The sequence below is a fragment of the Pituophis catenifer genome, unplaced genomic scaffold (assembly GCF_029215685.1).
Source record: "Pituophis catenifer annectens isolate HBS135680 unplaced genomic scaffold, rPitCat1.0.hap2 SCAF_4, whole genome shotgun sequence".
Classification (NCBI taxonomy): domain Eukaryota; kingdom Metazoa; phylum Chordata; class Lepidosauria; order Squamata; family Colubridae; genus Pituophis; species Pituophis catenifer.
In genome coordinates this window covers 36,922,804-36,945,646 of record NW_027256884.1, presented here as the reverse complement: position 1 = coordinate 36,945,646, position 22,843 = coordinate 36,922,804, and the positions used below count along the sequence as shown (strand labels likewise).

Genomic DNA, 22,843 nt, shown 5'->3' with positions numbered 1-22,843 from the left:
CAAGGTCAGTGACTACCCCATCGTGGTTATCAGGGACATTAAGCTCATTCTTGTATAGTTCTTCTGTGTAATTTTGCCATCTCTTCTTAATCTCTTCTGCCTCTGTTAGGTTCCTGCCATTTTGGTCCTTTATCATTCTCATCTTTGCATGAAACATTCCCTTCATATCTCCAATTTTCTTCAAGAGATCTCTGGTCCTCCCTATTCTATTGTTTTCTTCTATTTCTTTGCATTCTTCATTTAAGAAGGCATTCTTATCTCTTCTAGCTATTCTCTGGAATTCTGCATTCAATTGGGTGTATCTTTCTCTTTCTCCCTTGCCTTTTGCTTCCCTTCTTTCCTCAGCTATTTGTAAAGCTTCCTCTAACAGCCATTTTACTTTCTTGCATTTCTTTTTCTTTTTAATTGCTACCTCTTATACAATGTTGTGAACCTCTGTCCATAGTTCTTCAGGCACTCTGTCTATCAGATCTAATTCCTTAAATCTATTTGTCCAGTGTATGTGGGATATGATTTAGTTCATACCTGAGTAGCCTAGTGCGTTTTCCTACTTTCTTCAATTTAAGCCTAAATTTTGCAACAAGAAGCTCATGATCTAAGCCCCAGTCAAGATGTTGGGGGATGTCTATGTTCAGTCTTGTCATCTCTTGTTTAACCATGTCCAGCTTGCCTTGATTCATGCATCTTACATTCCAGGTTCTTATGGAGTATAGGTCTTTATAGCATCGAACTTTACTTTCACTACCAGACACATCCACAGCTGAGTGTCCTTTCGGCTTTGACCCAGTCACTTCACTCTTTCTGGCGCTACTAGTACTAGCCCTCTGCTCTTCCCCAGTAACATATTGGACACCTTCTGACCTGAGGGGCTCATCTTCCAGTGTCATATCTTTTTGCCTTTTGGTACTGTCCATGGGGTTTTCATGGCAAAGATATTGGAGTGGGTTGCCATTTCCTTTTCCAGTGGACCACATTTTGTCAGAACTCTCTGTTATGACCTGCCCATCTTGGGTGGCCCTGCACGGCATAGCTCATAGCTTCATTGAGCTATGCAAGCTCCTTCACAATGACAAGGCAGTAATCCATGAAGGAGTGCAAACTTGTATGGTGGTATAATTAGAGGTTAAAAAATTGAACTAATTTCAAATTTCTTACCTGGTCACTCTCTTCTTCATCACTGCTCAACTTTAGGTCATCTTCTAGCATTCTAGAAAATAACAAATCCTCATTGTAATTCATTATAATTCTTTAGATGTCATTTAAACCATAGATATCTTTTCATTGTGAGTTCTAACTAAGCTTCAATTGGTTCAGGGCAAAACTTCAGCTGGTCCAAGACCCTATTTCCCATTAAGGCTGTGCATGTTTTATTTGGAAGAAGTGCTTTGGATTTCATGAGAGCACAGCACCCATATTTTACTCATTAAAGTAGCATGACTGCAAATTTGGAAAAAGATGTAATTGTTTTAAGCAATTTACAAATGCAACTTATAAGTAACATTTTAAAAAATTTTCATAGCAGCACTTTGAAGCCTGTCAATGTTGAATTAATTTAGCTAAGAGCATGAAGGCCATTTTTTTTTCTATCCTGATTTTACCATCTAATATTCAATGGTTTGCTCTAAATCTGAAATTTCCATATAGGCTTCATTACTCAAAATGGCTCTGAGAGGTGATAGTCTTGGCCAAAACCCAGTATCATGATGCAATTCTGCCACTGCAGGTAACTTACATTGTTTGCAAGCAATTAAGTGATAATTAATATCAATATCAATGGAATCTGAATTATTAACAGTAGTACATGACATTGTGAATTCTGCCTCTTAAAGAATATTAATTTCACTTAGACTAGCATGAACTAGATCTGAAATGCATGCTGGAAAAGTTCTTAATATGAACATAATAATTTACCTTTTAGTGAATATACTTATATGTCTTACATTATTTCATGCATGCTTCAAAATCTATTCTACAAAAAAAATATAGTTTTATTCTGTTTACACAATGGGATGCAGTCTCTTGTGAATATATATTATCCTGGATCTACAGAAAAAAAAAGGTAAATAAAAAATCTCTATGTGAGATCCCAAACTTGTTCATGATATTTAATCTTTTTTTGCATGTTATTTCAATTTTCACTTAAATCAGCTACCGTCAATACATATTCATAGGGAAATTTCCAGAGTTTTAATGTTGAAGTAATCATCTAATGGAAGCTCCAGAAAAAGAAAACCCTATACGCATCAAGATTGATCTTTTGAGACCATTAAAACCAAATTGCATTTTTTATCATATTAAGAGAATATATCTAAACTGTAAAACATAAATACTTCATGAATAATGGGTAGACACATGTTTCAGTCTGTGTTAATGAAGTTAAATTTATTGCTATTTTTCTTTCCCCATCATGTAACAGATGGTCAACTTTGCTTAATGAATATATATATTCAAAGCATGCATTTCATTTAGAAAAATCTGTCAACACTATATCAACAGAACTGTTATTTTAAACACGGTTATGATATCTCTATCACCAAAACAGTTTTATAGAGTAGAAAGTTGATGTGCTGAAATCACATTGCTTATTTTTATAAATTTTAAAAAATTAAGATTGCAAAAATTAAATAGGAAATCAAAAAACTAAGAAATGATCACTAAACAGGTATTGTTTCAGCAAAATAATATTAGGAAAGAAGAACCTACAACATTTTTAAAAATATGCAGGAATGCTATATTCAGCAATTCAACAATAAACCTTTTGTACCAGTCAATCCATCCCATTTCTCATACACATGAATTATTCTATATCATCTTTTCAATGTGAGATGATTTACAATTATATGCCGTAAAATCACTTAGGAACCACACATATTTTTCCCCATTACAATCTTTCCCTAACCTACCGGTAATTCTTCAGATCTTTCAATAGTTCATCCATTAACTACAACTACAACTGAATCCATCCATCTTGCTCCTGATTGTCCTCTTCTGATTACCTTCCATTGTTCTCAACATTAGAGACTTTTCCAGAGAGCAAGGCCCTCACATAATATGTGCTGGATAATATGTCCATATATAATAATATGAACCAAGTCAGTTTTGCCTTGAGTTAGAACTCTGTACAGACATATCCCACAAGGTCTTTGTGGCTGCTCCACCAAGTGCTCGTCTGCTGAGTATTTCTTGATTGCTGATTCCTTTATTGTTGATGGTTGATCCCTGAAAGTAGAAGTTATTTACCATCTCAATATCTTCACTATCAATTCTAAGCGTGGCTGTTGTTTCTGCTGTCATTAGGTTGATCTCTTTATATTTAATTTTAGACCCATTTTTTCCCAGTATTCCCTGATTTATTACTAATCTTTGCAGATCTTTTGTGTACAGTCATGTCAGCATCTCAGTAAGGGGTACTAAAGTTTCTTCCTACAATTTTAAAGCTATTCTCATCTTCTTCCAATTCAAAGAGTTAAAAATACAAAGACTAAAAAAGCAACACAGAAATTACAATAGGCATTGCCACAAAAGAACTGTTTTCATTCACCAGAAACTTATTTTTGACATCAATATAAATATTCTCTTCAGATTCATGCAAAACCTGTAATCACTTTGTCAGATGTAAATGCCTTATTCTATAATGTGTAAATAATATATGAACGGGGTATCAGGGGTTAACTTATTCTTCACTTCTTAATGTATTCATGATTCACCACTCCCACATCTAGCTCCACCCATTGTATATATAAGGAGCTGTTTGCCCCCATTTACTTGCTTCTACCTATGAATATTCAGTGAATATAGAATGCCTATTGTAAATAAAAGGAGATATATTTAAACCTTTAACTCTTACTAAATTTATTGAGTCTGATCCCGAAAAACATTGCAACAAGCTGGTAGCAGAGGATGGTTAATTGACTCAATAAAAATTAAAAATGTCTAAGAAAGATAGGCCCAACACCAGGGCATACAGCAAAGAAATAGAAACAGAACAAGAAATAATCAACGAATCCACAAATGCGATTTCGAGAGAATCTGAAGAATACACCACTGAAGACGGAGAAATAATAGATGAAAATGATGATGAGGAGGAAATCGAAATAGAGAATAACGAACTCAGGTCAGAAATATTAAAACTATTGAAAAGCCAGAAGAATGATGAAAGCCTCATCGCGAACCTCCAAGATATGCTGAAGAACAGCGGAGCAGCGAGAGAGAAGCACATCACTAATGAAAAATCAAAAGACACCAAAATAGTGAGTGATATGACTACAGAAAATATTGTTGTGAAGAAGAAAACCGGTGATCCCGCGCGAAATTTTGAATGGCAGCCATCTTGGTTTCAACAGACCTCCAGGGTGAGCGAAGCAGAGCCAATCAGAAAGCTCAATTCAAAATTTCTGGCGCGAAAAACATCAGACAACGAAAATGAAAAAGAAGACTCTAACACCTCTGAAGAATCAGAATCGGAAAGTGAAGAGGATTCAACAAACAATCAAATAAAATCAGCAATGAAAACGCTTTTTGCTGCCTTTGGACCAAAACTAAAAATAACAAAAAAACTAACGAAGAAGCGAGCGGGCAAGCCAATGCCTCAAGACCTGCCCGCTCCCATTCTGACTACGAGAGCGACGACGCCCGAACCCAGAGAGCCCTGCCGATACCGCCCCACGCCACAGACCGAAGCAAGCACCAACGCCGTCAAAGGAAGAAGAAGAGCAGCCGCCATCGTCAAGACTCCCAAAATCGAGCCAGAGACCAATTCGTCTGAGGAGGAGCAGAACGAGCGAGCCGCAACGAGGAGAACCTCTCACGACTCCGTAGAAGAAATGAACAAAGCGCATGCGCAAGACTACGCAGACGGTCCGGGAAGACATGAACTGGCGAGGAGACCGTGCAGACTCGTTGCGAGCATCCCCACGCCGTTTTGTAACTTTCTGCATTTGCGAGACCACGGACTACCTCAGGTTGTAAGTAATGGACCTAATAATGTCAGAAATTTACCCAGTGACTTCCCAAAGCTAAGGGTAGATGGCATTAATTTGCAAGAATGGTATCAGCAGCTCCAGGTTGTCTTTATGAAGGAAAACTTACTGTTTTTTATCACTAGTCCCCCAAAAAGACCTTGGACTCTAAAAATAGACTGCTTACACCATAGAGCATTTTTCTTATTAATATCTAGCGTGTCTCCTGCAATGTATCATAGCATTAAGCAAAATATGACTGTGTCAGAAATTATTCAATGCATGTTCAATTTGTTTTACAGTGACAGTGTAGCTACCACCACAAGGATGTCTAAAGATTTCTTTTCATCTAGGATAAAACCAGGGGTTTCCATAAGTGAGCATTTAATATCTTTAAACAAAATAAGAGCTGAGCTGCATTTAAGGGGGGAGGTGATTTCAGATCAAACAATGAAAAGTGTTATTATCAACTCACTTGATCCATCATGGGACAATTATATGTCACATTTAGACACAATCAATCTAGGATACTTATCCATAGAAAGTCTATCCAATAAATTAATAGCAGAAGACAATTCAAGAAGGAATCGTTCTAACAATCACATAGAACACAAAACATATAGGAAAGTAGCTTTCCAAGAAAAATATAATGAAACATTTAAATGTCATAACTGTGGATCCAGGGAACACAATAGAAGGGATTGCCCCAAAATTTCAAAAGAAAGACATAGGTCAGAATATAGAAACAAATACAATTATAGACAGTCTTCCATGGATAGACATAGATACAGAAGCCCACCAAATTACAAGGACAATAGAGGGGGCAGAGATAATTCAAAGGATAGAAAATCTGGTTCATTGAATGGATTAAATAAACAAGACAACACTAACACACAGCAGAATGAAAATAGTAATTGGCTTATTGATTCTGGAGCAACCAATCACACCACTAATAACAAAGATATATTGTCTTCATTTGTAGAAGATAAATTTGTAATAAAGGTAGCTAACCAAGAAAAGGTTCAAGTATTAGGCAGAGGGAATGTAATACTGCCAGGTCTAGGAAAAATAGAGGGGGTATTGCTAATACCTGAAATACCTCATAACATACTAAGTGCCATAAAACTAAGTAGAGATTCTGATATTAACATAGTTTTTTCTAAAGGAAAGGCGACTTTAGAGAAAAATAAAATAGATATAGGCACTGTAATAATTAAAGGAGGCCTACCTTATCTGATAACAAAGGAAAAATGGTTACACAACATTGATTCAAATATGGAAGATTGTATTGAAGTAGATGATGAAAACATTAACAACAGTGACAATGATGAATGTAAAATATCTCATGATCACAAAGATGTACACAATGAAAAAAACCAAAAATAGGTAAGCCAATTCATGATGAGTGTGCTCACATCTTACATAGGAAGTTAGGACATGCCAGTTTTCCTGTAGTACAAAAAATGACTGAACACGCAGAAGGTGTCAAAATAAAAAATTGTGAAAACTATTTGGAATGCTCAGTATGTAAATCTACAAAACTAAAGACTAGCCCCAGACCAAGAAAATCCACCAGATCAACCAACCAAATTTTTGATTTAGTACACATGGACTTAGTTGGTCCACTAACTCCATCAATCACTTATAGAAAACGTTACTTCTTAACCATAGTAGACAATTATAGCCGTTATGGATTTGTCTATACATTAAAACACAAAGACGAAACCTTCCAAAAATTTAAAGAATTTTATAAACGCATAGAAACACAACACAATATCAGAATAAAACAAATTATGACAGATAGGGGATGTGAATTCATGTCTAAAGAATTCTCCCAATGGTTAAAGGACAGAGGAATGCTACATTACACGTCTAGTCCATTTTCTGCGTTCCAGAACGGGATTGCAGAGAGGAAGAACTCAATATTACAAACCATGATTAGATGCACATTGGAAGATGCTGGCTTAAGCAAACAATTCTGGTCAGAAGCCTTACATTATTCCAATTACACACAGAATAGAACCTGGTCCAGCATTGTAAATAAGACACCATATGAAGTAATGTATAATAGAAAACCAAAATTGGCACACATGCACATATTTGGGGTCACTGCAGACGTACACATACCTAAGCAACTGAGAAGAAAGGGAGAAAACGTGTCCAGAAGACTCAGATTTATGGGATATGAGACAGGTACTAAAGGGTACAGATTCATTGATAGTAATAACAAATTTATAGTCTCCAGAACAGCTGTATTCCATGAACAGGCCAACTGGTCTAAAATACATCTTAATGAAATATTTCCAAGTGACAACAAAGATACAAAATCTCAAAAGAAAGGGACCATAGAAAAGCAAAACATCAACAAATATAAAACCAAAACCAAAACATGGACAAATAGCCAACACAAAATAAAGACAGACACACTAACTAAAAAGGAAGCAAGATATTTACATGATAACAATAGTAAACCTGAAAAAACAATTAGAAACACCAGAAATCAGATGCCAAATAAATATAAAGACTATATAATGCATATGGATGATGAGCCAAAGACACCTAATACATATGAGGAAGTGTTAAAACTCCCTCGTGAAGAAAAAGAAAAATGGGAATTAGCAATGGAAAAAGAAATGGAAAGCTTACAAGGACTAAATGTATTTACACCTGCAATCGCACCAAAGGATAAAACAATTATTGGTACCAGGTGGATATATAAAATTAAGAACTTAGAGGGAGGCAATACCCTATACAAAGCTAGACTAGTTGCACAAGGTTATGCACAGAAATATCCGGAGGATTACACTGACACGTATTCCCCCACAGTAAGAACCGAGAGTGTCAAAACAGCTCTAGTGGTAGCATCAGCACTTAATCTCGATGTATTCCAATATGACATACAGACAGCGTACCTACACGCAAAACTAGATAAGGAAATATATGTAAGAGCACCCCACAGTCAATACACAAACAGAAATGAGACTTGGTTGTTAAACAAGAGTTTATACGGGTTAAAACAATCTGGTAAACGATGGTATGATTGCTTAGTAAAAGTACTTAAAACCATGGACTTCAATGCCACCACTGCTGATAACTGTTTTTTCGTTAAAAAGGGTGATGATTACATGGAATTTGTATTGATCTATGTGGATGACATTTTATACATAGGAAAACATAAAGAGAGAAGAGAAACCTTTGTAACTAAGCTAAATGAACATTTCTCATTGAAATCTTTAGGCAAAGTAAACAAATATCTTGGTGTTCAAATTAATAAAACCAAAAGAGGATTCAAACTTACTCAGAAAGATAAGATCATAGAGCTTTTAAATAAATGCAATCTAAGTAATGCCAAACCTTGTGATACTCCTATGCAAACTGACTTTCTAAGAAATACTGATGAATCATCCCCTGAATTCAAAGATAACACATTTTATAGATCAGTCATAGGTTCACTTCTTTATATATCTAATTGGACAAGACCAGATATCGCTTTACCCCTCAATTTATTATCCAGACATGTCAGCAAGCCAACAATGTACCACTGGGAAGCTGTTAAAAGAATATTAAGATATCTGAAAAGTACACTAGACTTTTGTTTAATGTTGGAACCTAACGATAATAAAGAACCAAAGCTTACATGTTATGCAGATGCAGACTGGGCTGGAGACACATCATGTAGAAAAAGTACATCTGGTTATATATTCCTCTTAAATGACTGTCCAGTTTACTGGTACACTGGTAAACAAGAATTAGTGGCCACTTCAACGACAGAAGCAGAATATGTTTGTTTATCTAAAGCTGCAAATAACCTTGTATGGTTTAATGATTTGATTTCAGATGTTTGGAAAAAACCTGCTTTACCTTTTATTATGCATGAAGATAATAAAGCAGCTATTGAAATATCCAGATCTGACGCCATTGGACAAAGGTCCAGACACATAGATATAAAATTTAAACATGTGAGACAATTATCTCAGGATGGATTTATTAAAGCTGTGCATTGTGAAACTTCAGAACAATTAGCTGACATATTGACAAAGCCTTTACCTGCCAAGCAGCATAAATACTTAACTTCTAAATTGTATGTTTTGTACTGCCCTGAATCTGAATGTAATTGGTGTTGTGTAACGAATCGGCATTTAGAGGGGGATTTGTCAGATGTAAATGCCTTATTCTATAATGTGTAAATAATATATGAACGGGGTATCAGGGGTTAACTTATTCTTCACTTCTTAATGTATTCATGATTCACCACTCCCACATCTAGCTCCACCCATTGTATATATAAGGAGCTGTTTGCCCCCATTTACTTGCTTCTACCTATGAATATTCAGTGAATATAGAATGCCTATTGTAAATAAAAGGAGATATATTTAAACCTTTAACTCTTACTAAATTTATTGAGTCTGATCCCGAAAAATATTGCAACACACTTACCATTAGAGGAAACAGCCTTAAGCAATAAAGAGTTTTGTAGAATTATTTAATTCACCAGTTCTTATTTTACCCCCTTTAATTCCATTAATATAATTTCTTCTGGTAACAATGAACTGTTATTTTGCTAAACTTATCCATCTTTAATTTCACATGATTATTAGAATAGAATAACAGAGTTGGAAGGTACCTTGGAGGTCTTCTAGTCCAACCCCCTGCTTAGGCAGGAAATCCTACACTTCAGACAAATGGTTATCTAATCCCTTCTTTAAAAAGAGATTCTGATCATTTAAAATTATTAAATGAAAAACACTGGTAACTGATAACACTGATAACATATTGTTATCAGAATAGCTATGGGATCAGGTCTGGTAGTTGGATTAGAGAGTTTTTGATTTCTGAATCTGTGCCACTATAGTGTGTCCTGTTGCTGTTGGACAGTAACTGTTTAAAGTTGGTAGCTGACTGTATGCAATTGCAAGTCTAGCATTGAAAGGCCTATAAAAGAGAAATGCCATTTATTATTCAATTTAGACTATAGATTACTGTGACATGCTTTAATGCTTTTAATTTTGAGCTGTAGGTGACAACAAGAATGTTATGTATTTTTTTTCCTTTTGTGTCATATTGGATGATTTCAGGGAAGTAGAATAAGTGTGCTAACCTGCTTTTTAATTTAACTAGATGGATATACCAATTAAGGTGGTACTGATCTGGTCTAAACTCATGATGATGACAGGGGAGGAAAAGTTAAGATTCTAATGGACTTGCTTGATGCTGTTACTCATGAATCCAGCATTCTGTCAAAGAACAGATTTGGAGATCAAAATTTCTTATCATCCTACAGCTCTTGCCTCAGTTTATGAAAGAAGAAACGTTTGCATCACACCTAACTATTGGTCACTATCTATAAATGATTAATGTTTCCTCTTCTTTCCAATAACACATTGCTTTCCCCCTCTGTATTTATATGTGTGTACTATATATGTGCGTGCACACATACACATATGAACACAAATAGTGAGCTTGATGGCCTAGGTACACTCACAATTTTGACCTTGTCTTCATGTGAAACAGAGTTACTCTGAAAAATGCTATAGTCAAAACTTTAAAGTGTTATTACAGAGTCGTCAATTTTTATTACTCTGGTGATAATTATCCATGCTATTAAATATCAATAATGTAGATTAGGGATGAGGAACTCTTTTGGGCTGGGGAATGCATTTTAATTAAGTTTTGTTTTGGAAAACCCCTGAGGGATATATATATAGGAGTTACTGTATTTTTCGGAGTATAAGACACACTCCACCTCCCTTAAAACTGGGTGAAAATTTCAGTGCATCTTATAGACCGAATACAGGCCTGTTTTTGGCCTTCCGAACCGTCCGTGTGTCACATTTTCACCCTCCACGGCCCCCAGAAGCGCTCTGCATGTCCCATTTTCACCAAAAATGGGCCCATTTTTGCCAAAAACAGACCTGTTTTGGGGCTCCTGAACCCTCCGCAAATAGTGTTTTCACCCTCCCTAGCCCCCAGAAGCACTCTGCAGTGCTCTGCACATCCCGTTTTTGCCAAATCAGGCCCGTTTTTGGGCTCCTGAACCCTCCGCGCATAGTGTTTTCACCCTCCTCAGCCCCCAGAAGCACTCTGCAGTGTTCTGTATGTCCTGTTTTCACCCAAAACAGGCTCATTTTTGCCAAAAATGGGGCTGTTTTTGGGCTCCTGAACCCTCCGCACATCACGTTTTCACCTTCCCTGGTTCCCAAAAGCATCTGTAGGCCAAAAACAGGCCCGTTTTTGGTGAAAACGGGACATGTGGAGCACTACAAAGTGCTTCTGGAGGCCAGGGAGGATGAAAACGTGACGCGTGGAGGACAAAAACTATTTTTTGTTGTTGTTTTCCTCCTGTAAATATAGGTATGTCTTATAGTCCAGTGAGTCTTATAGTCGAAAAATATGGTAGTCTTTGCTATTGCTACATTTTCAGACTGTTTTGGAGATTTAGTTGGGAGCTGGCGTCTTCCCTCCCAAAAAGGGGAGCTGGGCTGCCATGCAGATTGCCAACATCAAGTATTTATTGTCTTATTTAATTATTTAAAAGGCTTCTTGCAAGTTTCTACAGAAGAGTTCCCATGAGATGGAAATAAACTCAACCCAAAACTTTTGGAAATCCTCAACTACTTTTAACTACAACCTTATATTTAATTTCCTGGTAGTAAGCCCTTTTTCTGAATAAACATCCAAAGGATGCACTGTTGGACTTCTTTAAGTAAACTTGCTGGTAAATTCTCTACCACAGGATCTTTTCCATCCAACTCTTGAGATAGTTTTGTAGCAGAAAAAACTAGAGATAGAAAACACATCCAAATACTGGAAAGCATATTTGGTTTTCTTTTGCTAACAACTCCTTTGAAAATGAAATGTTTCTAATCTTTTAACTATGGCTAAAAGGCTACCAGTATACAATTGTTTATCTTTCCTTATCATAATGCAGAATTTATCTTCCCCATTCACATTTGAACAGGGCATTTAATCAATTTCAAACTGTGTTGCAAATCCTGATTAAAATTTTAATCAAGTACACAAGTTTAATTTAATTTTATTAGACCATTCATTTATATGTGAGTTGGTCTTAGTGTCTGGTAACATATTTATATTGCTTTCTTTGCAAAAATGTGGAAGTGGATTGCTATTTTATTCTTTCTAGAATTTCTTTTAACCTCCCAGGCTGTCTAAAGTTTTGGCATTTGCTGATGATTTGCCATATTTTAAACCTGATCCAATACTGCTTGGCTTTTTCCAAAACAGCTACTTGGCTAGGTGCTACCATCTTGCTCAGTTCACTTAGGTACTGAATGCTAAAAAAAAAAATGTAATTGGACTTTTCCCATTATCAACTCTGAGGTCATTATGAACAAACTATTTAAGCCTCTTGCTTTTTTCTATAAACAAAAATTAATTACCTCATTTCAGAACTAATTTTATAGTTATTATGTAGAGACTGTAATGAACAAACTAATTAAATGACATTTAAGCAAGAAATAGATTCTGCAAAATACTCACATATATCGGTTGACTGTTCTACTGTAACATAATTGCCTATATTGAAAGGAGAAACTAAGATAGCAGTCTCTATGCTCATATTTGCATAAGTATATTTCCCCTCTTCTATAAATAGTTTCTTTGGAAAAGTGAGGTTCATTATAAATGTTATTAGCTGAAAAAAATATGATCAAACAAATTGCCAGTTTGCAAGTTTATTTGATTACATGTAAAAAAGTACAACATATTAACAGGAACAGTATTAACATTATCTATAGTTTGGGTGTAAATTAAAAAGGCAACAAAAAGTAAAGGAGGAAATAGCTAGCTCTTTACAACTCTAGATATGTAATTCCTAATACAGTAACAGAAAGAAGATTAAGGCAGAATGAGAGATGAACAGTCATGGATAAAAAAAGGAGAGTAGCATCTGAAGCATATTAATCAGAGTAATTGGTTGATTATGTGCCATCAAGTTGCTGTAAACTCTTAACAAACAGATAGATTTTTTTCCATGACAATTTGTCTCTAATCTGGTTTTCCAACAGTATATCCATTGCCACTGCAACTCATCCATCTGGCCACTGGTTGTCCTTCTCTTATCTTCTCACTCATTTCATCTTTCCCAGCATTAGAGCCTTTGCCAGAGAACTGTGTCTTCACATTATGTGTCCCAAGTATGATAATTTGAGCCTGGTCATTTGTGCCTTAGGTGAAAATTCTGGTTGATTTGTTTGATGATTCATTTGTGTGCTTTCTTGGCTGTCCATAATATTCTCAGTCCTCCAACATCATCAATATTCTTTCTACTCTACTTCTTCAAGTTCCATTCTCACTTCCTCAAAGCATCATAGAGAATACTGAACTATTCTGGTACCTGACATCTTTTCCAAGCCCTTCTAGCTTCTCTACCAAGTGCTAGTTTGCAGCATATTTCTTGGATCTTGATAGTTGATACTAAAAAGCATTAGTATTCACTATTTCAGTATCTTCCTTATCAGTTCCAAGGCTCCTTATTGTACCAACCTTAGTTTGGTCTTCTTTGTATTTTATTTTAGTCCTGGTTTTTTTCACTGTATTCCTTGGCTTTATTATCCTTATAAAGCATGAAGATCCTTTGCATTTTTGGCTACTAGGGTAACATCATTAGCATAATGTCATCTTCCAATTGAGCTTCCTTTAATATATTTTAATTATATATTTTAAATAATTGTTTTTTTTAAAGAAAGTTAACATAATTTAAGCACATGATTAGTAATGGGTTGTGTGAGTAAAGGAGTTTTAATTACCTTAAGACTTAACACCATCCTAAAGATGCTGATGTGTATTCTGATTATTCTATCTCTGTTCAATGACTGGTAAATGTCAATAAATGTTATACATACAAACAAAAGCTTTTGGGAGTACTACATAATGTTTAAAATTGGAAAGTGATACTGGAGAAAAGAGGAAATTTTTAGGCGTATCAGAGTTCAATATGTGTAACAAGAGCAATAGAAGGAAGGTAAGCATTCCTTGTCTTTAGTTTGAACACAGTAATTATAGCTCTTTTCAAAAGCCCCCTTCTTGGTTGATATATCCTCAACTTTGCAAGGTTTTTATTGTTGTTTTAAACCACATTTATGTCATATTTACAGTGAGGTTAGCTAATACCCTAAGCATTAGATAGTACTTGTGCTTAAAGATATGACAATTTTTATATACCAATGTTAATAATTAATAAATCATACAACTTTAAGGTGGAGTTACAAATAGATATACTTCTGAAATTTAACTCTCTAACTAGGTAAGAATTTTGTTCCTTCATTTTTCATTAAAAATATTTTTGTCAATAGTTACATTAACACATCTATCTATTCTTGTTTTTGGTTGTATTATAGCACAATGAAATGACAATTTCTTTGAGCAGTCCCATCTGAGACTGTTTTCAGTTCTATTCTGAAGATCTATCTGATGACCGTATGACTATACAGCAATGTTATTATTAATCAAGCTGACTAATGAAGAATTAATGTGCTAAAACATTTCAAATGACAAGGTAGCAATTAAAATGTAACAAATATAAAAGGAGTACTTCATTTAAGACAAATCTTTTTCTGTGTGAAATCTATAAAAGCCTGATCCTATGCATGTCTATTCAAAAAATTAATGGGGAAAGTCATTTGGGAATCCCTTACTGTGGATAAGATAGGGAATAAATAAAACCAACAATAAAAAGTATCTATTACAATATTTTGTTAATACACCATTGCCTGCATTTTAAACTAGTTAGCATAAAAATAAAAGATGTTTAGTTTGCAGTTCCATTATATATAGGTCTTGAAATATATTACCTTATCAATCCTTCAATTCTCTTCAATGTATGTCAGACCTGATATTTATTGCATAATTGATTTAATCTATCATGTAATTAATCTTTAACAGAAGAAACTGATGTCATATGAAAGTGCTCATAAAGTGGATTAAATCTCACAAATTAAATAGACATCAGAGCATATGAATTCTAACCTTCCTTCTATCTAGGCATTTCATAATAATAGAACACTATCTACACAGGTTATTTATAATTGCAATTGGAGATGTCAATGAGACGTCTACCATTATTAATAATAAAAGATTTGGTTTATGCACAATTAGTTTTTAATACATCCTTTTAAACATCTCTCCAGAATAATAGTTGAATGTTTAGATATTAATTATCTAAATATCTGGCCTGTTTACTCAGAAGATTACTAAAAAAAGAAAAAAGAAAAAGGATCATATAAGAAATGGTGAACATGATGTATTAAAATTAAGTACAATTAATTCCCAGTGATTTCAGTGAAAAAATTAACATATGCTTAGAATGCTTAGATAATATAAATTGACAAGCATAATGGCAAAATTAACCAACATCAACTAAAACCTCATGTTTAATACAAGACATACACTGTAAAAAAAAATGAAGATGTAATTATTGGAAAGATTCTTACCCTGAAGAAAAAAAACCTCTCCAGTCGTGTCCTATCAAATCAAGGCTACTATATTTGTTTCCAACTATATTTTAACTAATCTAAGTAATTGTGTTTTACCACAATAAAACAAACAGCTTTAAATTCAAGACACCCGTAATACATTATTACATATTATACATTGTGAATGTAATGTGTTGCTATAACCCACACTGTAAAATGTATTACTGCATCTTAAATGAAACATGTTTAAATATAAAAATTATTAACTGTTCATAACTGCATTTTTATAGTGGTAAAGAGATGAAAATCACTGCACTTCTGAGATATAAAAATAGAATTCTATAAAATTAATTAAATATGTTTATAAACTATCAAATATATTTATAAAAAATACATTTAAAGTCCCATGATCTGAATTATAGAAAACAACTTAAAAGTAGAGTTTACAAAAAAGAAGATCAACCAGAACAATAATTGTAAAAGGAGAAAACTTCAATATATCCTAAAATACTTTATGGCTAAACAAGCTTGAACGTAAACTGCTAATAAGATCTGCCCTAAACTAAACATATAACTGAAAAATCCTGGATCTTGTTCAATCTAAAGAGCCTGCGAAACAGATTTTTTTCTAAATTATGACTTCAGTCTTAATATTTGTTTGATTATTATCTTTTGCTTGCCATGTGCCATTTTATTTGAACTGGACAAATGCCAACCAATATTCATCTCCTTGTTATTTTGCCTTCTGTTTCATGCATTTTTATTCTTCCAAAGCTTTTAATTCATAACTGTCTCAAATTAAAGAACAGCAACAATGGCTATAGAAGGAGATGGATACTACAAAAAGTTTCTTGCTCTCAAATTCATCTTTCAAACTAATTTCATTTCAAGAATATTTGGAGATAGTCAGAAAGGCAGAACAATATGATTTTGTATTCAATTTTAATTAAAAATTACAACTGCAATCTTTTTTAATGTCATATTACAATATGGGCTAATTTCCCAAAGTGGAGAACAGTTTGAGGTATACCTTCCACAAATGTTTTTACAAATAACAGGTAGCATATAATACATGAAATAAAAATGAAAAAAAAATTCAGTTCTATCTTATGAAATATTATCAGTCATTGCTGAAATTCTAGTACAAAGAATTTAGTTTTTTAGCCCTATTCACAAATAAAAAAAACTGCTTCCATAAACATAAGCATAAACATAAGCATAAACAGGGATAGAATCAAGATCACGTGAAGTGTTAATTCTACTTTATAATGCCTTGGTAAGGCCACACTTGGAATACTGCATTCAGTTTTGGTCGCCACGATGTAAAAAAAGATGTTGAGACTCTAAAAAGAGTGCAGAGAAGAGCAACCAAGATGATTAGGGGACTGGAGGCTAAAACACACGAAGAATGGTTGCAGGAACTGGGTATATCTAGTTAAATGAAAAGAAGGACTAGGGGAGACATGATAGCAGTGTTCCAATATCTCAGGGTTGCCACAAGAAGAGGGAGTCAAATTATTCTCCAAAGCACCTGAGGGTAGGACAAGAAGCAATGGGTGGAAATTAATCAAGGAGAGAAGCAACTTAGAACTAAGGAGAAATTTCCTGACAGTTAGAACTATTAATCAATGGAACAACTTGCCTGCAGAAGTTGTGAATGCTCCAACACTGGAAATTTTTAAGAAGATGTTGGATAATCATTTGTCTGAAGTAGTGTAGGGTTTCCTGCCTAAGCAGGGGATTGGACTAGAAGACCTCCAAGGTCCCTTCCAATTCTATTCTAAAATAAATTTTGCCCTCATCCTATTTTCTATCAGATACAACAGTTACCACATTTTCATGTGGGTGTATGTGTGAAGACTTTTTTTAAGTAACAACTGCAATAATTTGGAATAATCTCCCTTTCAATATCAGGATGACCTTAAACGTAATAAACTTCAAGAAACTATTAAATGCTGAATTGTTTTAGACAGATTTGGATAGTTGATGTCATCTGGCTGGTGTTGGCTGATTTCTAATTAAGTGATTTTCTTTTATGCAATTATGTGTGCTGTACTAAGGATGTTGATTATAATTGAATTGCATTTTGATGTTATGGAGTTAGCGTTATTTATTCTTACCATGGACATTTCAATTTTGTCATGTAATTGTGGCTGATTTAGACATCGTGCATGTTTTATTATATATAGAGAGATATCCCCGTGTTATATTGAATATGATTTAATACAGTTGTAAGCTGTCATGAGTCCATAGAAATAAATATAATTTGATGAGGAATTTATAATTGTTTATTTTTAAAGTAAAATACAACTTTGTGCATAATTTTTTTAAAAAATAAAAGTCATTAATAAACTCATATCACAATTTTTTAACATTCTAGCTTTTTTAGAGCACCAAAAAGTGGAAACAATAACATTTGACAGAATTAGGTGTTTAACTTGTTTTACCTGTGTTTATATGAGTAAACATTACAATGAAGCTTGTACAGTCCAGTGCCGTATGTTTGGCTCAAGGATAAATACTTTAGACAACAAAATTTCAAGGCCCTTTTTGTCCTTCCTGTGCTGTTGATTTCCTGCCTGATCTACTTAGATGTAAGGGGTACTTCTGCCGATGAAAGAACCTACTTTCCATTAGAAGTCTACATACTTCCTGAATATTGGACCCAGAGATTTAGGGAGATAGTTTCTGAACATATGGAAAATGATTCAGGGGTTTTGGTGAAAAATCACATTTTTGTGGGGTACTTGGTGCTCTGTGAGCTTGGTTGTTTTCTGCAGACATTTTATTATCAAACTAGGTAACATAATCAATGCTACCAAGCTCAAAGAGCACCAAGAACCCACAGTTCAACCCTGAGCTACAAATATTTTCTCCCACCTGTATCACCCACTGATACCACTGACCAGAAGGTCCTGCATGAAATTCCATTATACGGCAGAGCCAGTTCTATGTATTAACTTGAACCTCTGCATTATATTTTGTAAATGTAATCTTCAATGGGTAAGCCACTTTTGTTAATGAGGTTTTGGCCATGGCAAAACTTGAACAAACATGGGTGTTGATACATAATGTACAAAAGTTAAAAGAAGGGATATAAGATATGCAGTTGGTTGTGTTTAAATAAATATTTGTAGTGTGATACCACTGGCTGTGTTCTTTTAGCACTGAAGACTAAAAGTGAGTCCAGAGACCCAGTGAACTTGGGATAAAGTTTGGCATGTAACAAATCAGCAGATGGTTCAGGACTTTAAGATTTTGTAACACTTTAGTATGGACTCTCTATTTCTTAATTTTGTTGTACAGCTTTGAGGGGAGCCTAGTTGAGTGCTTTCTTTGACCCTGAATGCAACCATGAGCCCAGACTGTAAAACTGAAAGTTCCCAGCAGACTGCAGGGATACATTATAATTCTTTGAATAAATGTTCTTCTGTTTGTTAAAAGACAATCAGAAACCAGAAACAATGAGTTTTAGTTCTCTTCTTTCCTTTTGTTTCTTTTTCCAATGTTTCCAAAGGGAACATTGGAGTAATTTGATAGGAAGAAGACGATTCCCTCGCTCTTTTCTTAAATGTAAATGTTCCACTCATGAATGGTTCCTTGCCTAATTCAGGAGCACAATAAACCTGTCCCTGAAAGTAATGTTTGAAAGAAGCAATAAAACCAGTGAAAGGATAAATTAAGTTCCACTGTTCCTGAATATAAACAAGTTGTGTGTGCAACTTGAGATATCCACAAATAATTTTAATTTGTCTCTTTGAATTTACATCAAGGACACAATTACTTCGCAGATTTTCTACATACATTTTATATACTATGGGGAGAAATAGAAATAATTGGCACCTTTTTTTTAAAAGAAGTCAGAAAATCTTTAATTTTTGTGTGGGTGGGTGTGAATGTGAAAGGAACAACTAGTTAAAAAAAAAACCTCATTTTCAGGAATGACATTAACTTTCATGTGACATGAATAAGTCCTGAACAATACTGGAAATCTGTTGTAATAGTGGAATCTTCATGTTATGTCCTTATAAGGACATCCGCCCTGATTGGCTGCCAGCCATCGGGCGGGAGATTTGAATCCCTGTCTAGGGGCGGTGCGGCTGCCGGGAGCGAATATAAGGAGAGCTCCGGCAGCGCGCCAGTAGTCTTCGTTTACTTGTTACTATGTAAATAAAGTTGTTACATGTATCGAGCTGGTCACGTCTTCTGTTCCTGCGCCTGATCTAACACTGGCGACGAAGGACTAGAGAAGAGAACCTGAGAAAGACTCACGGCACGATCGCCCAAAGAGCTGAAGTCACTTCACCACAGCGACTTCCAGAATGGCTACCCCGCAAGCCCCGATGACCGCGCTGAACCCGTTCGACCCATCCCGGGAGAAGTGGAGGTCATACATGGTCCGATTCCGGCAGTTCCTGCGAGGCAATGGATACCAGAACCTCGATGATGAGAGGAAAAGAGCCCTCTTCCTGGCTCATTGCGGATCGGACGTCCTAGAGATGGCGATGGACCTCGTGGCACCTAGGGACATCGAGGAGATGTCCTGGAACGACCTGCAGGACGTCTTACAGGAGCACTATGCACCTACAGGCACCCCCATCGCAAACAGGTTCACCTTCCAGCAAAGAAACCAGCGGGAAGGTGAATCCATCAAAGAATTCGTGGCAGCGCTCCGCCAACTCGCTGCCAACTGTGAGTTCGACAATGTGGACAACGCCATCCGGGACCGCATTGTTTTTGGAATGCGAGATGTGGGGCTGCAAAAGAAATTCCTCAGCAGGAAGAGGATTCCGCTTAAAGACGTCCTCGACGAGGCAACAGCGGCGGAGACGTCCGAACAAGCAGCCGCTGCAATGGTAAAAGCAAGAGGGATCCATAAGATCCACAAGTCGGGCCCAACCTCATCAGACGAAGCAACCACTCAATCCGAGTCTGATGAGGAAATGGCCGTCCACAAGGTGTCCCGCCCTCCCAGGCGGGAAACACCACAGCATGGCGACCGTGGAGAGCGATGCGGCAGCTGCAGAGGCGACCACCCCAGAGCCACCTGCAGATGGAGGGACGCGACCTGCCGCCGATGCCTGAAGAGGGGCCACATCGCCGAGGCCTGCAGAGCCACAGACCCAGCCCCGGAGCCGCCCAGACCGCGATTCCGGGAAAATCGCAAAGATAACCAGAGGACATCCAAACGGTCCTCAAACCAGTCCCGGCGCGGGGAGGAGGAATATCCCCGAAACAGAACGGTGCACCAGACCACCACCATTGCTCACACAAGCGACGAGGGGACCACCAAGTTCCACGTGACGCTGCTAGCAGAGGGGTCTCCGTGCAAGATGGAGGTAGACTCCGGATCCGCCTTCTCCATCATGGACTGGCAGCACCTACAACAGCTGAAACCGGCATACAAAAGAACCCAGCTGAAAGCCCCGAAAGACAAACTTGTGGACTTTAACGGAAACCCCATTGAAATCCTAGGCAGAGCAACCATCCATGTGAAGTACAACGACTTCGATGGAAAGCTACCCATCACCATTGTGCAGCACAGCCGACCGAACCTGTTGGGCGTGGAGTGGTTCAAGCCTCTAGGACTTTCACTTCAGGGCATCCACGAGATCCGCAGGGACGAACTCGACTCCATCATCGAAGAGTTCAAAGAAGTCTTCGATGGTAAGCTGGGGAAATTTGTGGGGAGGCCAATCTCCTTTAATCTGGACAAGGGAATCACCCCAATCAGGCTCAAGCCCCGCCGAGTTCCATTTGCCCTGCGGCCTAAAGTAGATGAGCAGCTGGATAAGCTGATCGCCCAGGGCGTACTGGAACCGATCGATCATGCCTCATGGGAGACCCCCATTGTGACCCCACTGAAGCATGATGGGTCTGTGCGCATCTGTGCTGACTACCGTTGTACCATCAACAAGGCGTTGGCACAGAGCGCATACCCAGTCCCAGTGGTGCAACACCTGCTGCATTCCCTGGGATCTGGATCAATTTTCGCGAAACTGGACCTGGCCCAGGCTTACCAGCAACTGCCAGTGGATGACAAAACGGCGGAGGCCCAAACGATTGTCACGCACAGAGGGGCATTTAAATGTAACCGCCTCCAATTTGGAGTCAGCGCTGCCCCTGGCATCTTCCAATCCATGATGGAACGCCTTCTCCAAGGCGTTCCAGGGGTGGTGCCTTACTTCGATGATGTGCTCATCTCCGGTGACTCGAGACCCCAACTCCTTGAAAGGCTCAGGCTTGTCCTGCAGCGGTTCAAGGACAAAGGTTTGAGGGTCAGGCGGGACAAGTGCATCATAGGAGTACAGGAAGTCGAGTTCCTGGGCTTCCTCATTGATAGCACAGGCATACACCCCACCAAATCAAAAGTGGAAGCAATCCATGAAGCTCCAAGCCCAAAAAACAAAACGGAGCTTCAGGCTTTCCTTGGGTTGCTCAACTTCTACGCCATTTTCTTAAAACAGAAAGCCACAGTTGCTGAGCCACTCCACCGCCTGCTGGGGAAATCGGCTTCCTGGAAGTGGGGCCAGGAAGAGGAAGCAGCATTCCGGGCCATCAAGGGACTATTGACGTCCAAAAGCGTCCTCATCCAATACAGCGAGACGCTCCCCATCAGACTGACCTGCGACGCGTCGCCCTACGGGGTGGGGGCAGTCCTCAGCCACGACCTGCCCAATGGCTCGGAAGCCCCAATCGCGTACTTCTCAAAGACAATGTCCGGCGCAGAACGGAACTATAGCCAGCTGGACAAAGAAGCCCTGGCCATCGTGGCTGGAGTGAAGCGCTTCCACGAATACCTCTACGGAAGACGTTTCACCATAGTCACAGACCACAAGCCTCTTCTGGGACTCCTCGCAGGTGACCAACCAACCCCGACCTTCATGTCCCCAAGAATGACGAGATGGGCCATCTTCCTAGCTGGCTACTCCTATCGGCTCGTGCACCAGCCAGGCACAGCCATAGGGAACGCTGATGCCCTCAGCAGATGCCCATCGAAGAAGCCGGTCGAAGACCCAGCCCCCACGCTCCACCTACTCCACATTGATGACGACGCCAGCTGCCCGGTGTCGTCCGCAGATGTGGCCGTCCACACCCAAAAGGACCCCACACTCCGCCAAGTGAAGTCCTGGATCCTCAGAGGGTGGCCAGCGGACAAGCCAGAGGAAAGGTTCAGCCCGTTCGCCAGGAAACAGGAGGAGCTGTCCACCATCAAAGGCTGTCTGCTATGGGGAGACAGGGTGCTGATTCCAAGCACTCTGCAACGGCGGACGCTAGAAACCTTACACAAGGGGCATCCGGGCATCGTCCGCATGAAGGCCCTGGCACGGAGTTATGTCTGGTGGCCCTCCATGGACAGAGACATTGAACAATGGGTCTCCAGATGTGACCCGTGCCAAGAAGTCCGCCCAGCGCCACCGCAATCCGAAGTCGCGAAGTGGGAGACCCCCAGCA

The 22,843-nt window shown here is 37.7% G+C and overlaps 1 protein-coding gene across 1 annotated transcript in view; it reads right to left on the bottom strand.

Moving 5' to 3' along the window:
• The window catches only part of AFF3 (ALF transcription elongation factor 3), a 240,121-nt gene that overhangs the window by 68,971 nt on the left and 148,307 nt on the right, over positions 1 to 22,843 (bottom strand). The window contains exon 8 of the mRNA XM_070944314.1: positions 1,156 to 1,207. Coding sequence (XP_070800415.1) covers positions 1,156 to 1,207 — 52 coding nt within the window. The remainder of the gene's footprint in view (positions 1 to 1,155; positions 1,208 to 22,843) is intronic.